General features: G+C 40.7%; 1 protein-coding gene across 1 annotated transcript; it reads right to left on the bottom strand.

The window, feature by feature from the left end:
- Positions 1 to 13,074: 13,074 nt before the first annotated feature.
- Positions 13,075 to 14,834, bottom strand: LOC103425436 (probable galacturonosyltransferase-like 3). Its single transcript, XM_008363515.4, has one exon. It carries the CDS (start codon positions 14,594 to 14,596, stop codon positions 13,520 to 13,522), a length of 1,077 nt encoding a protein of 358 aa, XP_008361737.3. The 5' UTR covers positions 14,597 to 14,834; the 3' UTR covers positions 13,075 to 13,519.
- Between the last annotated feature and the right edge of the window lie 2,173 nt (positions 14,835 to 17,007).

Here is a 17,007-nt window from a genome sequence, read left to right as displayed (position 1 = left end):
GTCCTTGATCACATTGGTCTTAAAAAAGAGCCGGAGGATGGGGCAGTGCTCCCCAAACCCACCCGACAAACACCCTTCAAGTCGGCCCCACCACCCTCCCTCCCTCACTTTGGAATCCCTTGCCTTATCCTACTACCCTACCTCAGCAAACACATTACACAAAATGATAAAAACAATCCAAGCAAGCACTCTTATCTCTCACTCACATCACATGTAATATTATTGCTGTGCTACATTGGTCTGACTTGGACTATACATCATTTATATGCGCGAGGTAGGCATTGCCCACCAGCATAATGGGTCGGCAACTACTCACCATAAGGTTGCAAGTTTTTTGGTTTTTTGTGAGTTGCCCTTCAATTTTGTAAATGATGAGGTGCGGGACACACCAACTTAAGAAAAATATCTGACTCTTTTACACATATGAAGTCATTCTTTATTTTACACGAACTGACACATACACGTGTAAAGAAAAGTTTCATTAATTATGTGCTTTTAACGAGTTACTTCTCTATATATGTGAGCTTGAATGAAACAAGTAAGGAGTCAAACAATGTCCTCAACTAATTCTCCCCTATGTTTTTAGTGGATTTCGTTGTTGTTTTCTTTTTATCTTTGTGTTGGATCCACCTAAACATGCAGTAGGAGGGGATAAGTTGAATCCTACATAAGAATCCACGTATATTAATCAACTAACCTTTTGTTAGCATGCATGATTAGTGACTTCATCATCTTTTTAGGCTTATAGTTTATAACAGAAGTATATATGTAGGGACAAGACAACGGCTTTGATAGCAATGTTAAACTTTCCCTGGACCATGCTCCGGTGATTATTGCATACTTTAGGTCACCGCTGAGACACTCCCTCCCAACCCCCCCCCCCCCCCCCCCAAAAACAGAAGTGGGGTTTAATTTTCTCAAAACACGGTACATATTTTCCTGCTTGGATTTTTCTTTAGAAATATTAATTCAAGGGTAGAAGTTGAATTTGCTGAGTCATGATATTTATATATGCAGAGTAGGGCAACATGGACGATGAGAGAGTAAGATTTACATGAGAAATTCTTGGGTAGGGCTCCGTGCCACGCCCACTCACCTGTCCAAGTCGCACACAAAGTGAGTCTGCATTCGATGCCACCAAGATGAGCTCGTGCAAAACTCGATTTCAAGGCCTCTTTATCAGGCGGATGACTTGACACGATCTACCACTATACTGAAGAACTTCTCGATTTGCAGAGCCTTGCACTTTAAGCAGATGAAATTGTTTTTTGGGTGGACAATGTGACAGACATAGTTGTCTCTCTGTACTAAATGAGACAGTAGGAATAAATGAAAAGGGCAACCAAATATTATGGTGATTACGAAAGCCTGCTTGGACGGCATTTGGGATTCTGCTGTGCGATTAACGGAGTGAAATATCAAAAGCCATGACCAAAGATTCCGCTATTCTAAACTAATAGATATTATGCTGCTGATTAACTAGCTTTTAATTATAAATATATTATTTTGCACCAGAAGCAAAGCAAAGCAACCCACTTGCTCCGTCTCGTGCTCCTCCCATTTCTCTGAGGAGACCAACTTCCAATAACCCTCAATTCTAATAAGCAAATTGTACATCCATTATTCTATTCTGTATTTGAGCAATTTCAAGCTGTCGATATCGAATCAGGCAATGGCAATCTCCAGTTGTTTCTTAGTTTCTTCCATCCTTATTCCATGCTTACGTACATAGAGTCATGCGCATGTTAGATATGTACTATCTTATATACAGTACGTTCAACAAAGAGGTCAACGTATAAGTCTCATTTTTTGTTAAAAACTACAGTACACTCTAGATGATTAATAAAGATACTAAAGACGATACAAAATAGTTTTGTTCTACCTTCTTTTTTTCAACTTTTTTCCTAGCTAGTTTTCAATGTCACAGTTCATATACTCAGTCACTCAGACACGCAATGTGTGCATGCAGACAGACATTTTCAGTTGCAGGAGCATATACGTATATGTATGATACTTGGTAGAGACTCTACGTACGTAGAGTATTAAGATACAAAACTTTGGGAACTCAAATAATACCCCCATATTAGAGCTAGAAAATGGTGCTGATTAAATTAATTTCTAAGTGTCGCATTTATAGCTTTGAAGCTGGCGTCTTATGTTATGTTTGTTGTTCCAAATGCACTAATAAACAACAAGGTCAGTGTTGCACGTGAACTTCTCGTGATTTACAATGCCATTGCCTGTGATGGACTCAACATATATATTTTTTTCAATCTTTTATCTGATCTAAGTCTGGAGTCTTATATGTAATTGTTTACACACACACACACACACACACAAACACATAAATATATAATATATAACATATCTGTTCTTGATGCTTGTATTTTAAGCAACTTGAATTCCTTAATTCCAGCATGCAAGTTCTGATGTGCATCCATACCACTTTCCCTGCAAATTCAAAGGGAAAATACTAATGGAGCTAATTAGCTAGCATTAGCCTTATGCCTTGTATGCATGGAATTAACATGCATGTGAAAAACATCTGTGTTTTCTGTGGAATGTACGGAATCGAGCGGCAAACTACAGTTGTAGTCTTACATGCAGATATCGGATTTTGGGTTTTGGCAGGGTTTGCTTAGAAGGAAGCTAATTTTCTTGAAGGATTAATTAGCCACGTTCTTGACTTACCCGTCGATCCTTTAAGTGCAGTACTAACAATGTTTTTCCTAATTAATCAATTATTATGTTTCGCACTTTGCATGCTCGTTGACTACGTAGCCAGCATGGCAGTTGGCAGCATGGCATATATATATCAGACCCAGCCAGCGTGGCAGCATGGTATGATCATGAGCAGTGCTGGTTTATGATAAATATATGATATAATTTCGTACTTTATCAACATTGAACGAAATGGGGTCCAAAGAGGATGATCTGAATGTTTAGATCTGATTATTCATCATAGCCTGAATGTTTAAATCCAATTATTCATCATATAGTATGGACCACAATCGCTTTTGTTGGATTTGCTTACTTGAATGCTATAGTTTATTTGAGAAAGAAAAACTTACAAACGACCTTAGGAGAATTACAAAATCATATACAAAATTAGACAAATTGTATCTACAGTTTGTCAAAGCGTCGGCGACAAATCTTGCTTCTCGGTAAACATATTGAATTTCTCAAATATTAATTGAAAGCTCTCAAAAGGGAACAAATATTTGTCATGACCGAGTAAAATCTACACGAAGGTTGGTTGATGATGACCTTCAAGCAAATCAATAATCAATTTAGAATACAAAGATTAAATAACCCAAGACAATTAGCCCACAATCCTCAATTAATCTCATAAATCACTTAGAATTCGTGAACTCTTCAACATTATTCTTCTTATAAAGTTGTACAATCTTAATTACATTAATATATAAGATTTCTTAGGAATCGCAACTTAGGAGCCCAAGGTGCAAACGGGCCAGCTGGGTTTGGGTCACCAGGTTTTGCTGTCGGTGGAAGGGTGAGATGGGTTTGCTTAAACTCTATTCCGGTTGTCGAGTTCATTCGCTAAACTCACTGCGTTACAGATTCATACACTCTCCACTTGTGGCACACTGCTTTAGTCAACTGACGTAACTTACACATATTTTTCTCCCTTTTTTGTGTTCTAGTAGAAAGGCTGGGAATGCTTGCTTGCAGTTGAAGTCATGGAGGACTCTGCAAATGCACAAAGAAAGTCCTTGCAAGTGTGCTCATAAATAACACAAACCACTGTTCAAGGTATAAATATGTCTCGATTAGATTCCAGGTAATTCACAAACTCGAATCAATCCTCTATGGCGATCCACCTGCTCCACCAGAGACGCTTCCCATGGCTGTTAATCTCATCCATGCTCTCACTCAACGTCTTTACCATCTTCCTCTGCAGCCAAAGAGCTGAAGCCAGAGCATTCCTTCCTGGTGCACTTGCCTTCTTCTTACTCTTAGGCTCCATTTCCTGCACATTATACACAAATGAACTCCCGAAAAGAATGCAACTTTAATGATTTCCGAACGGGTGGTGATTTTCACACTCCTCTATTCTCATTCTGCACTCCTCGTGTTTGTGCATGTCGATTCTCCTTTGATTTGTTCAAACTCAAAGGCTAGAAACAAAGGGAGGAGTGCAGAGGAGACAATGGGAGTGCAAAAATCATTTCATTTTCCATATTTCAAGTTCAAGTACAAACTCTAAGGTCCAGGAGCTGAGCTTCTGTGAAAACACCGTTCTGCGCGGTTCCTGATCGCGCCAATAGCCGAAGAATCCATTTGGCAGCCTCCCCATAACCTAGTTATGTATACCTAATGCAACCTCAGGTCCTGCATCACGGACTGAGCCAACAGTCCTTCCTTGTCAAAGTAGGGATATGCAGGTAAGGCTGTTTTCGCGCTGCTTCTTTGTCTCGCTTTGTACCTCAGGTTGAAGTGGACTTGTGTGTATATGGGCTGGGGGAGAAGAAATATTTGGTTGGGCTGGATAAAAACATGGGCCTCCAAAATCCATGATTGCCAACTAAAAAACCCAACTTAATTTTTTTAGATGTTTCACTTACTTGATTGCTTGGGTGTGTCATACTTCATTTCAACTTGGGTCTCACTTAGAGAGTTAAGATTCATGGCAACTTGGGGAGGGGAGATTTTTGTTTTTCTTTAATTTTAGAAAATATTAAACCCTTTTTTTATATTATTTTGGATCCCATCCAGATTCAAATTGTGGGGATCCTTACATCCTAAACGTTTATCGTACATCGTGCGGTCAGAAATTATTTTAAATTTTTTATTTAAAATTAAATATAAATAGTACTTAATGAAAACTTATTGCACGATGTACGATGAACAACCATGATATGAGGATCCCTATGATCCCCACAAAGAGGATCCTCATCTATAAGTGAGTTCTAATCATGCCAGGTTAAATATTTGATGTCACAGTCCGTCCCGGAGATGTGTATTATTTTATCCTTAATGATGTGAAATGACGGAAATACCCATGGACGTTAAATTGTGTGATGTGGTCTAAGTGTTGTGTATGGATCACTATTTTCAAATCCTAATTGTTTTGGACCAATTATGATTAGGTATATTGTGTATTTTGGGTTGTTGACTAATTCTAGACCACACATACACATCCACATCACCTTCTCTCTCTCACTCCCGTACCCTCCCTCTCGGTTCACTCTCTCTCTCTTCCCCCTCATCCGTACGGACCACCTTGAAACTGAGCCAAATCTTCATAGATCGAGGAAGAAAATGGTACCATTGTGTTCGTGAGGACCCTACGAGTTCAAAGGTACCCATTTCAGGTAATAACTCGTTCGATATCACATTGAAAACTCAAGCTCCGAGTTGAGCACTATTCATGAACTTTTAAATGGTTGTGTTTTAGGACAATCCAAGCTTATAGTGAGCTTAGTGAGGTCCCAAGGAAGCTCGGAGTGCTTCGTTTGAAGGTTTTGGACGTCGGGATCACGAGGTTCGAAGTTGACAGGTTTTGGTGAAATTGTCCCGACGAGTTTTCGAAGGATTTGGAAGTTTTAAAAGGTATAGCCTTCTTCCTCTCGAAGTTTGTGAAGTTCTGGTGAAAATTTCATGGAAAATGGTGTAGAAACGAGTGAGAAATCATCGATTACAAGGTTGCCCAGTTTTCCGGCGTCTGGACAAAGAAGATGATGCGCGTGGGGGGCGCGTGGCACCGTGGCCTCCCCGGCGAGTGAGGGCGCGTGGGCCCAAGGAAAATTATTTTAAAAATATCTCGACGTCCGCGACGTCGAGTAGATTACTGTGGTATATTCATATACCCAAATTGAGCAATGTGTGAGAAGTTATTAGCTATTTTTACCTATGTGCTTTAAAATAACGTTTTTATAGTTAGTTCGCATATAGGTTAGACTTATCCCGAGGACGAGCGTATCCACGGGCGACTTGGGGGCTACGAACCGTCGACATACCAGTGAGTGGGCTTTTGTTTGCAGTATATAATTATATACTTGATATATTTCTGTTGACCCTAGAAACTACAAAGCCTACGTGGCGCGCAGGCCGAGTAATCTAAAAGCTAACTACGTCCTTCGGTGATTGCGGGGCGTGCCAACTCGTCGGCCGAGCTCGGCCGAGGAGTAAATTTATTGATGTTGCGTTGGGTGCGCGGCTGACCTCTGCGTCTTGCGATTGCGGCCGAGAAAGGAACACGTCTCGGCCTCTTGGGCTCTCGAACCTGAAGACAAGGTTACTATTTTTACGAAGTCCAATATCAAATTCGGCTTTCAACGTGCCGAATGTAATCACTTGTAACACCTCACTTCACCGAGAAGGCTGATGAGATGACCTCGACCAATAAGGATTCAGAAATCCTTCTCGACCGAGACTTGGATAGGTAATCAACCGTCCTCGCCGCAGTGCTGTTGATGCCAACGGAAGATGCTGCGAGATCGGCTGATTCTACGGTGATAAAGCTATCTATGCCGACTTAAGATATCACCGGTTGCTTCCACAGTGCTGTTGATGCCAACGGAAGATGTGTCAGCGAAAAGAGAAAATAAAAAATCTCAGTTGTTGAGAGAATTTGCGCAGGGCAGTTGTGTGTTGAATTGAAGGTCCCTCCTAAATGATGCACTGCCTCTGTATTTATAGGGACATATACACGTTGGTTGATAAGCTGATATATGCTTCTGCCATGTATTAGGACTCTTCCACAAATTGCGTCAGATAATCCTTATACTCCCACGACTCTGAATCTGCACGCTTAGATTGGTTCAGATAAGGCCCATCAAAATAACCACCATCATATATATATATATATATATATATATATATATAATTAGGCATAAGCATGCAGGCTATATGGTAGCTTTTCACACGGCACCATTGACAAGTCTTTTATCTTGGCATTCTGCCATACCTTTAGACTAGGTGCATGCATCCTGATCCCCTTTCTTTAATATTAGCTTGCAGCATATCCAATCCATACGTCCACACAAATCCTAACCCAATTTGAACTGTACCGATTGCTTAGGGATATAATTCGCACCTTATTTATCTGCTTAAAAATATGCCAAGATAATTCATATTAAAAGAATAATATGATGAAAACCATAATATCCTTTAACAAAAATATCTTCACTTTTCCATCCGACGGTTGAGAACAATGCTTACTCAACGGCCTTGATTACACGGGCCGATGGTGTAAATTTGGATCCAAACATTGCCCCCCAGTTTCCTTGAACTTCGGCTCGTAAGCCGAATGGTTAAGGAAATTAATCGTATGTGCCTACCTCGACCATGATCAAATCATAATCAAATAGCCTTATGGTCCCTTCAGTCAACACAATGCCAAATGAACTACCATCCCCATTTGTTTTCAGCCACCATCTGTGAGATAGCAACAAAAACTGGGGTCGAGGGTAAAGTGGGCCGAGGCCGAGAAGAATTGAGGTCGAGGTCGATAAGAAATGGTCCCTATGAATTCGCCCTGCCTATATATATATATATATATATATAATTCGACTCAGCCGCATATCATCGAAGGATGAAATCCACTCTATTCATAAACTCCTCTCGGCCAAATCAATACATGCCGAGTCATCACCGAGAGCCATCGTCTAGCACCCACCATCGAATAAAGATTGGTCGCTGAATTCCGGGGAAAACAAATAAAACCACTTTACGTCGTTCGGTCGTAAAAAAAAACCTTTGGACACAACCGAACTTGTCGTACTGAGGCGAAGCTCAACAACATATACTGGGTAGCTCGGCCCATGCGTCGGTAATACGAAACCAACTCATTTACCAGCGGAGATCATCGTCGAACAGCAAAACCTTTTCAATACATGACTCGGCAAAAATTTGATGGACCTGCCAAGCTTGGTGAGAACAGTAACAAATTGGGCCGAGGTTGATGATTTGGCCAAGACTCCAATTTGTATCTATGCCGAGATTGTTGTGTGAGTGAATGCATAAGGCTGCCATGCACTCATTTTGAGCCGGCCGAATGACTTTTTTTTTTTTTTTTTATTCGGCCAAAAGCTAATATATATATATAAACACCCATACACACACGGCATCAGGCCTATATAGACACATTCGGCACCCATACACACACGGCATCAGGCCTATATAGACACATTCGGCCAAAAGCTAATATATATATAAACACCCATACACACACGGCATCAGGCCACAATGATGTTGGCTTGAAATAATATATAAATATATATATATATATTTGTTGCCCCCCCTTATTTTCTTACGCATCGGCTTAATTAGCCAGATGATTAAGAAAATAATTTATTCTTTTTATTTTTTCTAAATGGAAATAAAGGTAGCCGAAAATGGTCAGGAGGAGGCCAACGATGCTTTATTCCAAGCCAAGATCTTGCAATAACAAAATTTTGAAATTGATTTTGCTCTAGGATGAATAAAGAATCATCTCCAAATATTTCTGACTTGGTGAAATATTTTTCATTTTCGGCCGCCGAATGTGTTGAACAATTATTATGCCCCCCAGGCATAACTTTGGCTTTTAACTTGAATAACTTAGCCGAATGGGATATCTCTACATCGGCTTTATCGCCAATAACCATATCGACTGTCATGGTTTCGGCGTCTAGGACCATGTCTCCAATTACCATATCAATTGATGTGGTTTTATGGTCAGAAGTCATGGGTTAGTCTTGTTCGTCATTGGAGCACTCCTCTGACGAATCATTTTCTGAGTCAATTTGTGGCTCAGAAATTTGAACTTTTTCTTCTAGGCCTACCACACTTTCAGTCTCGACCGAAAAAATAGGTGGCCTAGGTTTTTCTTCTTGGCCGACCATATTTTCAGCCTCGACCGAAAAAATAGGTGGCCTTTGTTCTTCGGCCAAATTATCAATTTTCTTAGGCCGAATATTGGTTGTGGCCGGAATGGAAATTTTCCCCCCGGCCTCTTGCCTTTCAGAAATTCTTCCCAATCTCTCGAGAAGTTGTTTTTGCTCCTTTAATAGGCGATAACACTCATCCCTTGAAGCCGGATCGAGATAGATCATGTGAACTTCGTAGTTTAACACTGGGTCCCACTGGGCGTGCCAAAATGTTGACCCTAGAAACTACAAAGCCTACGTGGCGCGCAGACCGAGTAATCTAAAAGCTAACTACGTCCTTCGGTGATTGCGGGGCGTGCCAACTCGTCGGCCGAGCTCGGCCGAGGAGTAAATTTGTTGATGTTGCGTTGGGTGCGCGGCTGACCTCTGCGTCTTGCGATTGCGGCCGAGAAAGGAACACGTCTCGGCCTCTTGGGCTCTCGAACCTGAAGACAAGGTTACTATTTTTACGAAGTCCAATATCAAATTCGGCTTTCAACGTGCCGAATGTAATCACTTGTAACACCTCACTTCGCCGAGAAGGCTGATGAGATGACCTCGACCAATAAGGATTCAGAAATCCTTCTCGACCGAGACTTGGATAGGTAATCAACCGTCCTCGCTGCAGTGCTGTTGATGCCAACGGAAGATGCTGCGAGATCGGCTGATTCTACGGTGATAGAGCTATCTATGCCGACTTAAGATATCACCGGTTGCTTCCACAGTGTTGTTGATGCCAACGGAAGATGTGTCAGCGAAAATAGAAAATAAAAAATCTCAGTTGTTGAGAGAATTTGCGCAGGGCAGTTGTGTGTTGAATTGGAGGTCCCTCCTAAATGATGCACTGCCTCTGTATTTATAGGGACATATACACGTTGGTTGATAAGCTGATATATGCTTCTGCCATGTATTAGGACTCTTCCACAAATTGCGTCAGATAATCCTTATACTCCCACGACTTTGAATCTGCACGCTTAGATTGGTTCAGATAAGGCCCATCAAAATAACCATCATCATATATATATATATATATATATATATATATATATATAATTAGGCATAGGCATGCAGGCTATATGGTAGCTTTTCACACGGCACCATTGACAAGTCTTTTATCTTGGCATTCTGCCATACCTTTACACTAGGTGCATGCATCATGATCCCCTTTCTTTAATATTAGCTTGCAGCATATCCAATCCATACGTCCACACAAATCCTAACTCAATTTGAACTGTACCGCTTGCTTAGGGATATAATTCGCACCTTATTTATCTGCTTAAAAATATGCCAAGATAATTCATATTAAAAGAATAATATGATGAAAACCATAATATCCTTTAACAAAAATATCTTCACTTTTTCATCCGACGGTTGAGAACAATGCTTACTCAACGGCCTTGATTACACGGGCCGATGGTGTAAATTTGGATCCAAACAATTTCCCAGAAATGTGTTTTAAATGAAAGTATGCTTTGAAATAATATGCCAAATGCCTTTATTTTTCTGAATATGCATTTCATGGTTGCACATATATATAATTGTGGTGTTGTGGAGGCACAGGTAAGTTCAGGTAAGTTATGTTTGGTATATATGAACTACGAACGGCTTGATCCCTGTTTTGGGTACGTAAGCAGCCTAACGAAATGTTAGATGCAGCCATACAATATATGACATGAAATAAATGAGATATAAGTTTATTTGAAAAATTGAGTAGCGTGATGAACATGTTTGGTTGGATATATGAGATGTGACTGAGAAACGATGAGCTCATAAACCTGCACCTCGGGTGATTGCGATTTAGCCAGAGAGAATTGGCAGAAGCCTGTAAATTATGTCACCTCCCGCACCATATGCTCACATTGGATCCAATTAGGTGCACATTCTTGTCGTACATACCACTATATGTGGTTCCAACTCGTAGGTGACTAACGTATTATCGCACAACTAGTATTGAGAAAGTAGAATTGAGCATAACCGTATCTCACCCAACCTTGTCGTACATACCCTTTTTAGTGGTTCCGACCTATGTGCAGTATATTGCCGTATAGGTCATAGTAGTGACTCCGGCTAGATTGAGTTTGAGCTATGAATTCAGCCGTACAGACTACTCAGGAGTTCCGGCTAACATGTCATACTTCTATGAAATCATTATTACCTGGATTGTTACTTATTATATTTTGGCATGGCATACATATAAAAATGATTATGTGAAGCATGAATTGAATGGTTATGATTTCAGATATATATATATATGTGTGTGTGTGTGTGTGTATGCTTACATCTTGATTCTGGAAAAATTATACATGTTCTACAGCGAGAGGTTAGATATGTTGATAAATGAAATGATTTTGTAAAACATTTGTTTTCGCCCACTCACGTTTTCTGTTTTGCGCCCCTCCAGGTTTTAAGTAAGATTGTTGTTGGTGGGTAGATGACGTCGGCAGTTCTGACTTATCCATATAATAGTAGGACATTCCTGGTACTATATAACTAGTACTTGTCCTATTGGACTGCACCTATACTTTATATTCTGACTAGGAGTGTTACTGTTATACTTAACTCCTACCACTTTCTATTTAGAAGTGCACACTAGTAATATGGTTTTTAATTATTCGTATGTTTGCTATATTTATCGCTTCCGCACTGTGCACATAAAATAGAACAAGGTGAGATCGTAAAGTTTCAAGTGACATGACAAAAAAAAAGTCCTTTAAAAAAAATCGTCATGTATTAGTAATTGCATGATATTCCAAGAATGAGGATAATACTCATAGGTAATACTCATAGGGGTGTGCTATCCACACACCTTATTTTACTTCTCACACATCCCTTGATAATTTCTGTCCATTGATCTTCTTTAATTCATCCGATCTGACGGCTGAAAATTAAAAATGTGTGTGAGAAGTAAAATGGGGTGTGTGGATATCACACCCCTACTCATAACTTGCATAGCATTTTAAGCAGTCCTCTTCCGCTGGGGAATCGGTTGTAGCACTCACTTCACATTGTATTTCAACGATTTAACTGTTCATCTTTTAAGTTTTCCCTTAAAGATAATATCTACAAAAAAAAATCACTCAAATCTGAATCCATTTAAATTTTGGATTAAAAGGTAATTGTATTATTGTTTCTTTGAAAAATCATATTTGTTTATTTTCTTCACTACACATGGATGTTTTCATGGTTCTGAATTTATCTAATTTTTTCAGGAATGATATATGAACGATGTGCTAAAATATAGATTGTTTGAATCGTTGAAAAAAGTTACGGAATCAGAAAACCACAAGGTGTCCCTCAAATAAAATTATTTCAGGAACCCTCACCGAAGAGGCTGTCTTTCTAATAAGTATACATGCTTTTATTGTGGTTCATCTTTTTTTTAGTTCAATGAACAATAGGCAACATGGAAAAAAAAAATTAGTATGATGCTACAATAAGCGTTACAATATAAGTAAACGACTAGTTTATAATATTCAATTTTTTTTTTTCAAATTATATCGTCAATTAATATTCAAATTTTTAACACAAAAATACCACATAATCGTATTTTAGTACCGCATGATAATTTATTCGCCTAAAACACATTTGAAGGTGGGTGCATTTATCATCCACTAGGTCGGTGCTCACAATGCTCACATCATAATAAATAAATAAATAAATACGATGTTCATATTTATATGTAACGCATTCGTGATCCTCGTTTCACTTAAGCTATTTGGACTTGGGCATGTAGATATGCAACCACCTTCATTCATGGCTTCATTCAATTGCACCGAAGAACATCTCAACAGTCACACTCACGTCAGATTAAAACATTAAACATTTCTTGCACATACGCCTTTCCTTTCCATACACAAGAGTTCGTTCGGTCATGTAACTACGATATCATTTGAAAGTGTTTTTAAAATGACTAAAAATATATTTGTTTAAAATATTTTTAATATCAATTCTTAGTAAATATTCAAGTAAATCCTGAAAAAAAATACTTGAAGTGCTTCCCGAAAAAAAACACATATACAATGCTTCTTCCAAAATGCCCTTAAAAAGTTTTTGGAAACCAACGTCAATTTCATCAAATACACTTTCAATCATTTTAAAATCATTTACAAACGAACCTTATATAAGCCATGCTCGCACGTATCAAATAAGAAACTCAAATTGTAATTTTTTGAATAAAAACAAATAATATCTAACACATTCCTAAAACATCAAACCGAAATTTCTATTGAATGTGCAACCAAGAATCCAACGCTAACCAATTAAGAATGCTAATGTATTATACATCGGTACATACTAAAAAAAAATTCAACCACCAACGTTTCATATTACTATAGTCTTCACTACAAACCCAAAAAACCAAAAAATATACAATTCCGAATCTTCACCTACCATGTATACGCCCCCACGCAGCGTACCAATACAGACCATCCTGGACCTTCCACAACAAAACCCCTTTATCCTATGTCTTGAACACGTGTCATCTACCCAACATTTCAGGTAAATCTCCGTTTTAACCGCCGTAAAATCCCATGCCTCAACAGGCCCACACAAAATAACACTGTGTCACAATTCATCCTCTTCCCCGATAACATGCTTGCAGTGGTACGGATTCGGTACAGAGCGCCTCCGTGATTCGTGAGGCACCCTCAGCTATCAGAGAACAATGACGAGTGACGGTACAGATCATAGGGGGCCCACAAGCTATCGAGCGGACACGGCCGCTTGGAGTCCAATCTCAGCCACGGCTTCCCTTTCCCGCTCCAGTGCAGGAGGCTTACTGGGCCCGGGTGGAGGTCCCGACACAGCCCCTCCACGTTGTCACCGCCGAGGCCGTGCTGGTTCCACCTGTGCTCCACCCCCTCCACGTCACCCGCGAACACCAGTAGAAACGGCGGCAGCGAGCCCAGCTCGTAGATACGACATCGTTTCTGCACCCGCATCCAGTGCTCCAGCTTCTGCGTGTACTTGCCCTCCCTCCACTTCCACAGATCGATCACCATCACCCCGGTGTTGAAGTAGCACGCCCTCCGCCCCTTGAATTCCGCCGCGAACGCCGCGTTCGACCAGAATTTCGGGGTGAAGTAGTTGGTGAAATTGGCGTGGCAGTACTCCGGCGCCCCCAGCACGCGCCGCCCGAGGTCGATCCGCCACAGCTTCGCCACGTCGTCCACGACAATGAGGTCGGAGTCGAAGTAGATGATGCGGCGGACGCCCGAGGGGAGGAGATCGGCGAGGTAGATGCGCGCATAATTGAGGGGCTGGTCGAGGGCGCGGCGGACGGAGTAGGAGATCTTGCCCCTGACGAGGCTGGAGTCGAAGTGGTAGACGTGGAAGGTGAGGTAGGGGAAGGTGGAAGTGATGGCGTGGCGGAGGAGGTCGGAGGAGCGGCGGTTGCGGTGGGAGGCAGCGATGAAGTGGAAGACGATGTTTTCGGGGCAGGTGGCGTGCTGGAGGACGGAGAAGACGCCGGCAACGGAGCCCCGGAGGTAGGTGGCGTCCAATGTCATGGCGATGTGGATGATGGAGGGGTCGTAGTGGGAGTGCTGGTCCAGCGAGGACCATGCCGTGCGGGGGCATCCTCGTCCGTTGCGGAATGCAGGTGCTTCTCGGAACTTAGGAAGCTCGACGGCGGCGGAATTCACCAGGAATTGTACGGTCCCGGTCGCGAAGAGGGCGGCGAGGAGAAGGAGGAGGAGGGGGAGAGGACCATGGCCCGGTGGCATGGTCTCGTTGCCGTGGGGAGTTTTGAACTTTTGAGTGAAGAAATTGGGAGTGTAGAGTTTGCTTTACCTTTAGAATTGGAGGAGAGACAAGGGTTGTTATGGTAATATGGTGTGATGTGGTGGGGGTAATATGGGTATTTCCGTAGTGGAGTTGTGGGACCCGGGAATGGAGTGTGAGAGAGATGATGCTATGCAGCTAGGGGAGAAATAGAATAAGAATGGAATGAGGAGAAGAGGGAGAGGCAAAGCCAGGCTGTAAAGACGCGTCCCTTTGTTTGTGTCGTCGACGTAAGATTCTGATACTCCAATCATATATGTTTATCGTATATCGTGCAGTCATAAATTATTATAATTTTTTTTATTTAAAATTGAATTTAAACCGTATCAGATAAAAATTGACTGCACAATACACGATAATCGAATCTGATTGGAGGATCTCCGGAATCCTCACAAAGAGGATTTGGCGATCCTCTCTCATCTTGTGGTGGTTGTGGACAGTGGCGAAGCCAGGATTTCTCGGGAGGAGGGGCGAACTTAAAAGAATGCAAGGTTAAAGAAAAATGGCAACAACTAAATCTTTTTATATAGTAATGTCTTCCATAATTAATCAATACAAACAAATTACAATTGTTGCCGGCTAGGTTTCATATCATGAAAACGTCGCATAATAGGCTCATTATCAATAAAAGCAAATACATCTTTCTCAATGTAAACAAGCATGCTATCACTCAACCACTGATCTCCCATTTTGTTACGCAATGGTGTTTTCACAATTTTCATAGCAGAAAAAGCTCTCTCCACCGAAGCGGTTGTAACCAGTAACACCAAAGCCAATGTAAGAAGTTTATATACTAACATATAACTTTCACACCTCCCGGTCTTCACTAACTCTTGTGCAAGATCACTAATTCCTCTCAATGATGAAAACTCACTATGCATCTTCATATCATGAATGTAATTGTCAAGTTGAATTGGAAGATTCATGAGGTCCATACGATCAAAATCTTGAGAATAAAGTTTGGCTAAACGAACAATTTTTGCTTTGTTAAAAGATGCAAAATTATTCACCGGACTCAAACAAGCCATACAAAGAAGTAACTCGGTGTTTACCTCATTGAAGCGATCATTCAACTCTTTTAGTTGCATATCAAAAACTTGAAAATAGAGGTCCACACGATAGTAATGGAAGTTTGTGATTTTTGGAGCTTTACGCCGTGATTTTTGGAGAACTGCAACTATACAGATTAAAGTGATGGGGTGAAGCAAAAACTAATTTTCTAACTTTGACATTCTTGCTCATCAAGATACCTGGAGAACAATGGGTGTGTACGAATGTGTGTGAATATGTGCAAGTTTCCTACACAAGATTTCTTCACCAATGAATTTGGACTTTCCTTAACCATGATTCCAAGTATGTCTGATTATTTTGGTTATATTGTGCCCAAAAAATGGGATTTAAGGCTGAAATTCTTGTATAATTTGATGCAACACATTCCAAGTGGATAGCACTTTCTGAATTGGCTGCAGATTTTGAAGATAGGAGTTGTGAATTGGTGTATGGCAAAGTTCCACCGCCGTTTGAAGAGGACCCAGTCTCTAAAGAGCCATGTTTTACTGATATATGTAAGTTTGTACAACTTCTATATTTATTTGATCAATGGAGAATAGAGATATATTATCCTGATTTCCACCATGCGTTTATCTGCAGGTTCCATTGCAAATCCCAGCTCCAGTGTTAGTCCCCCACCCCATTATAATTTTTTTTTTAAATTCAACTATCAAAACGGCGCCGTTTTGATTTAGCTTTTTAAATTTTTTTTTACCAGGTCCAAAACGGCGTCGTTTTGGCCTGGTTTTAAAAAAAAAAAAATTAGAATGCAATCTGCACTGCAGATTGCCCAGAAAACCCAGAAAAAACAGAGGGCTCTGCCTCTGCGTGAACCATTATTTTCCGGCGAGGCGCGCGAGGAGAGTGGCGAAGACCTGGGGTCCAGTGGTGTTTCCCGGCGAGGGGAGTGGCGGCCGCCACTCCTCGCTCCCACGTGGCTTCGCCACTGGTTGTGGACTTGATGGTTTCACCAGAGGCATTCTATGGATCGTACGGAAGGAGGAGTACGGCCAAAGTAATGTCGTGGTTCAAATAAATTACATGAGAACGTGACCGCCCAACTCAAAATTAATCGCAATAGTTTAAATGACCCATTATTATTTGAGGGACCATTTTACTTTTTTACACATACATTTCATCATCTCTAATATTTTGTTTTAATTTATTTAATTTAAAAGTTAAAAATAACAAAACAATTGGGTAAAAAGAGGGAAAATGGAATGAGTTGGCTGTGCATACCTTTGTGAAACTTTTAACTAAATGACAGTTGCCGGCCTATGGCTAGATAAAATGTAATTTTGAT

The sequence above is a fragment of the Malus domestica genome, chromosome 16 (genome assembly GCF_042453785.1).
Source record: "Malus domestica chromosome 16, GDT2T_hap1".
Classification (NCBI taxonomy): Eukaryota; Viridiplantae; Streptophyta; class Magnoliopsida; order Rosales; family Rosaceae; genus Malus; species Malus domestica.
This window is presented reverse-complemented; position numbering and strand designations above follow the sequence as displayed.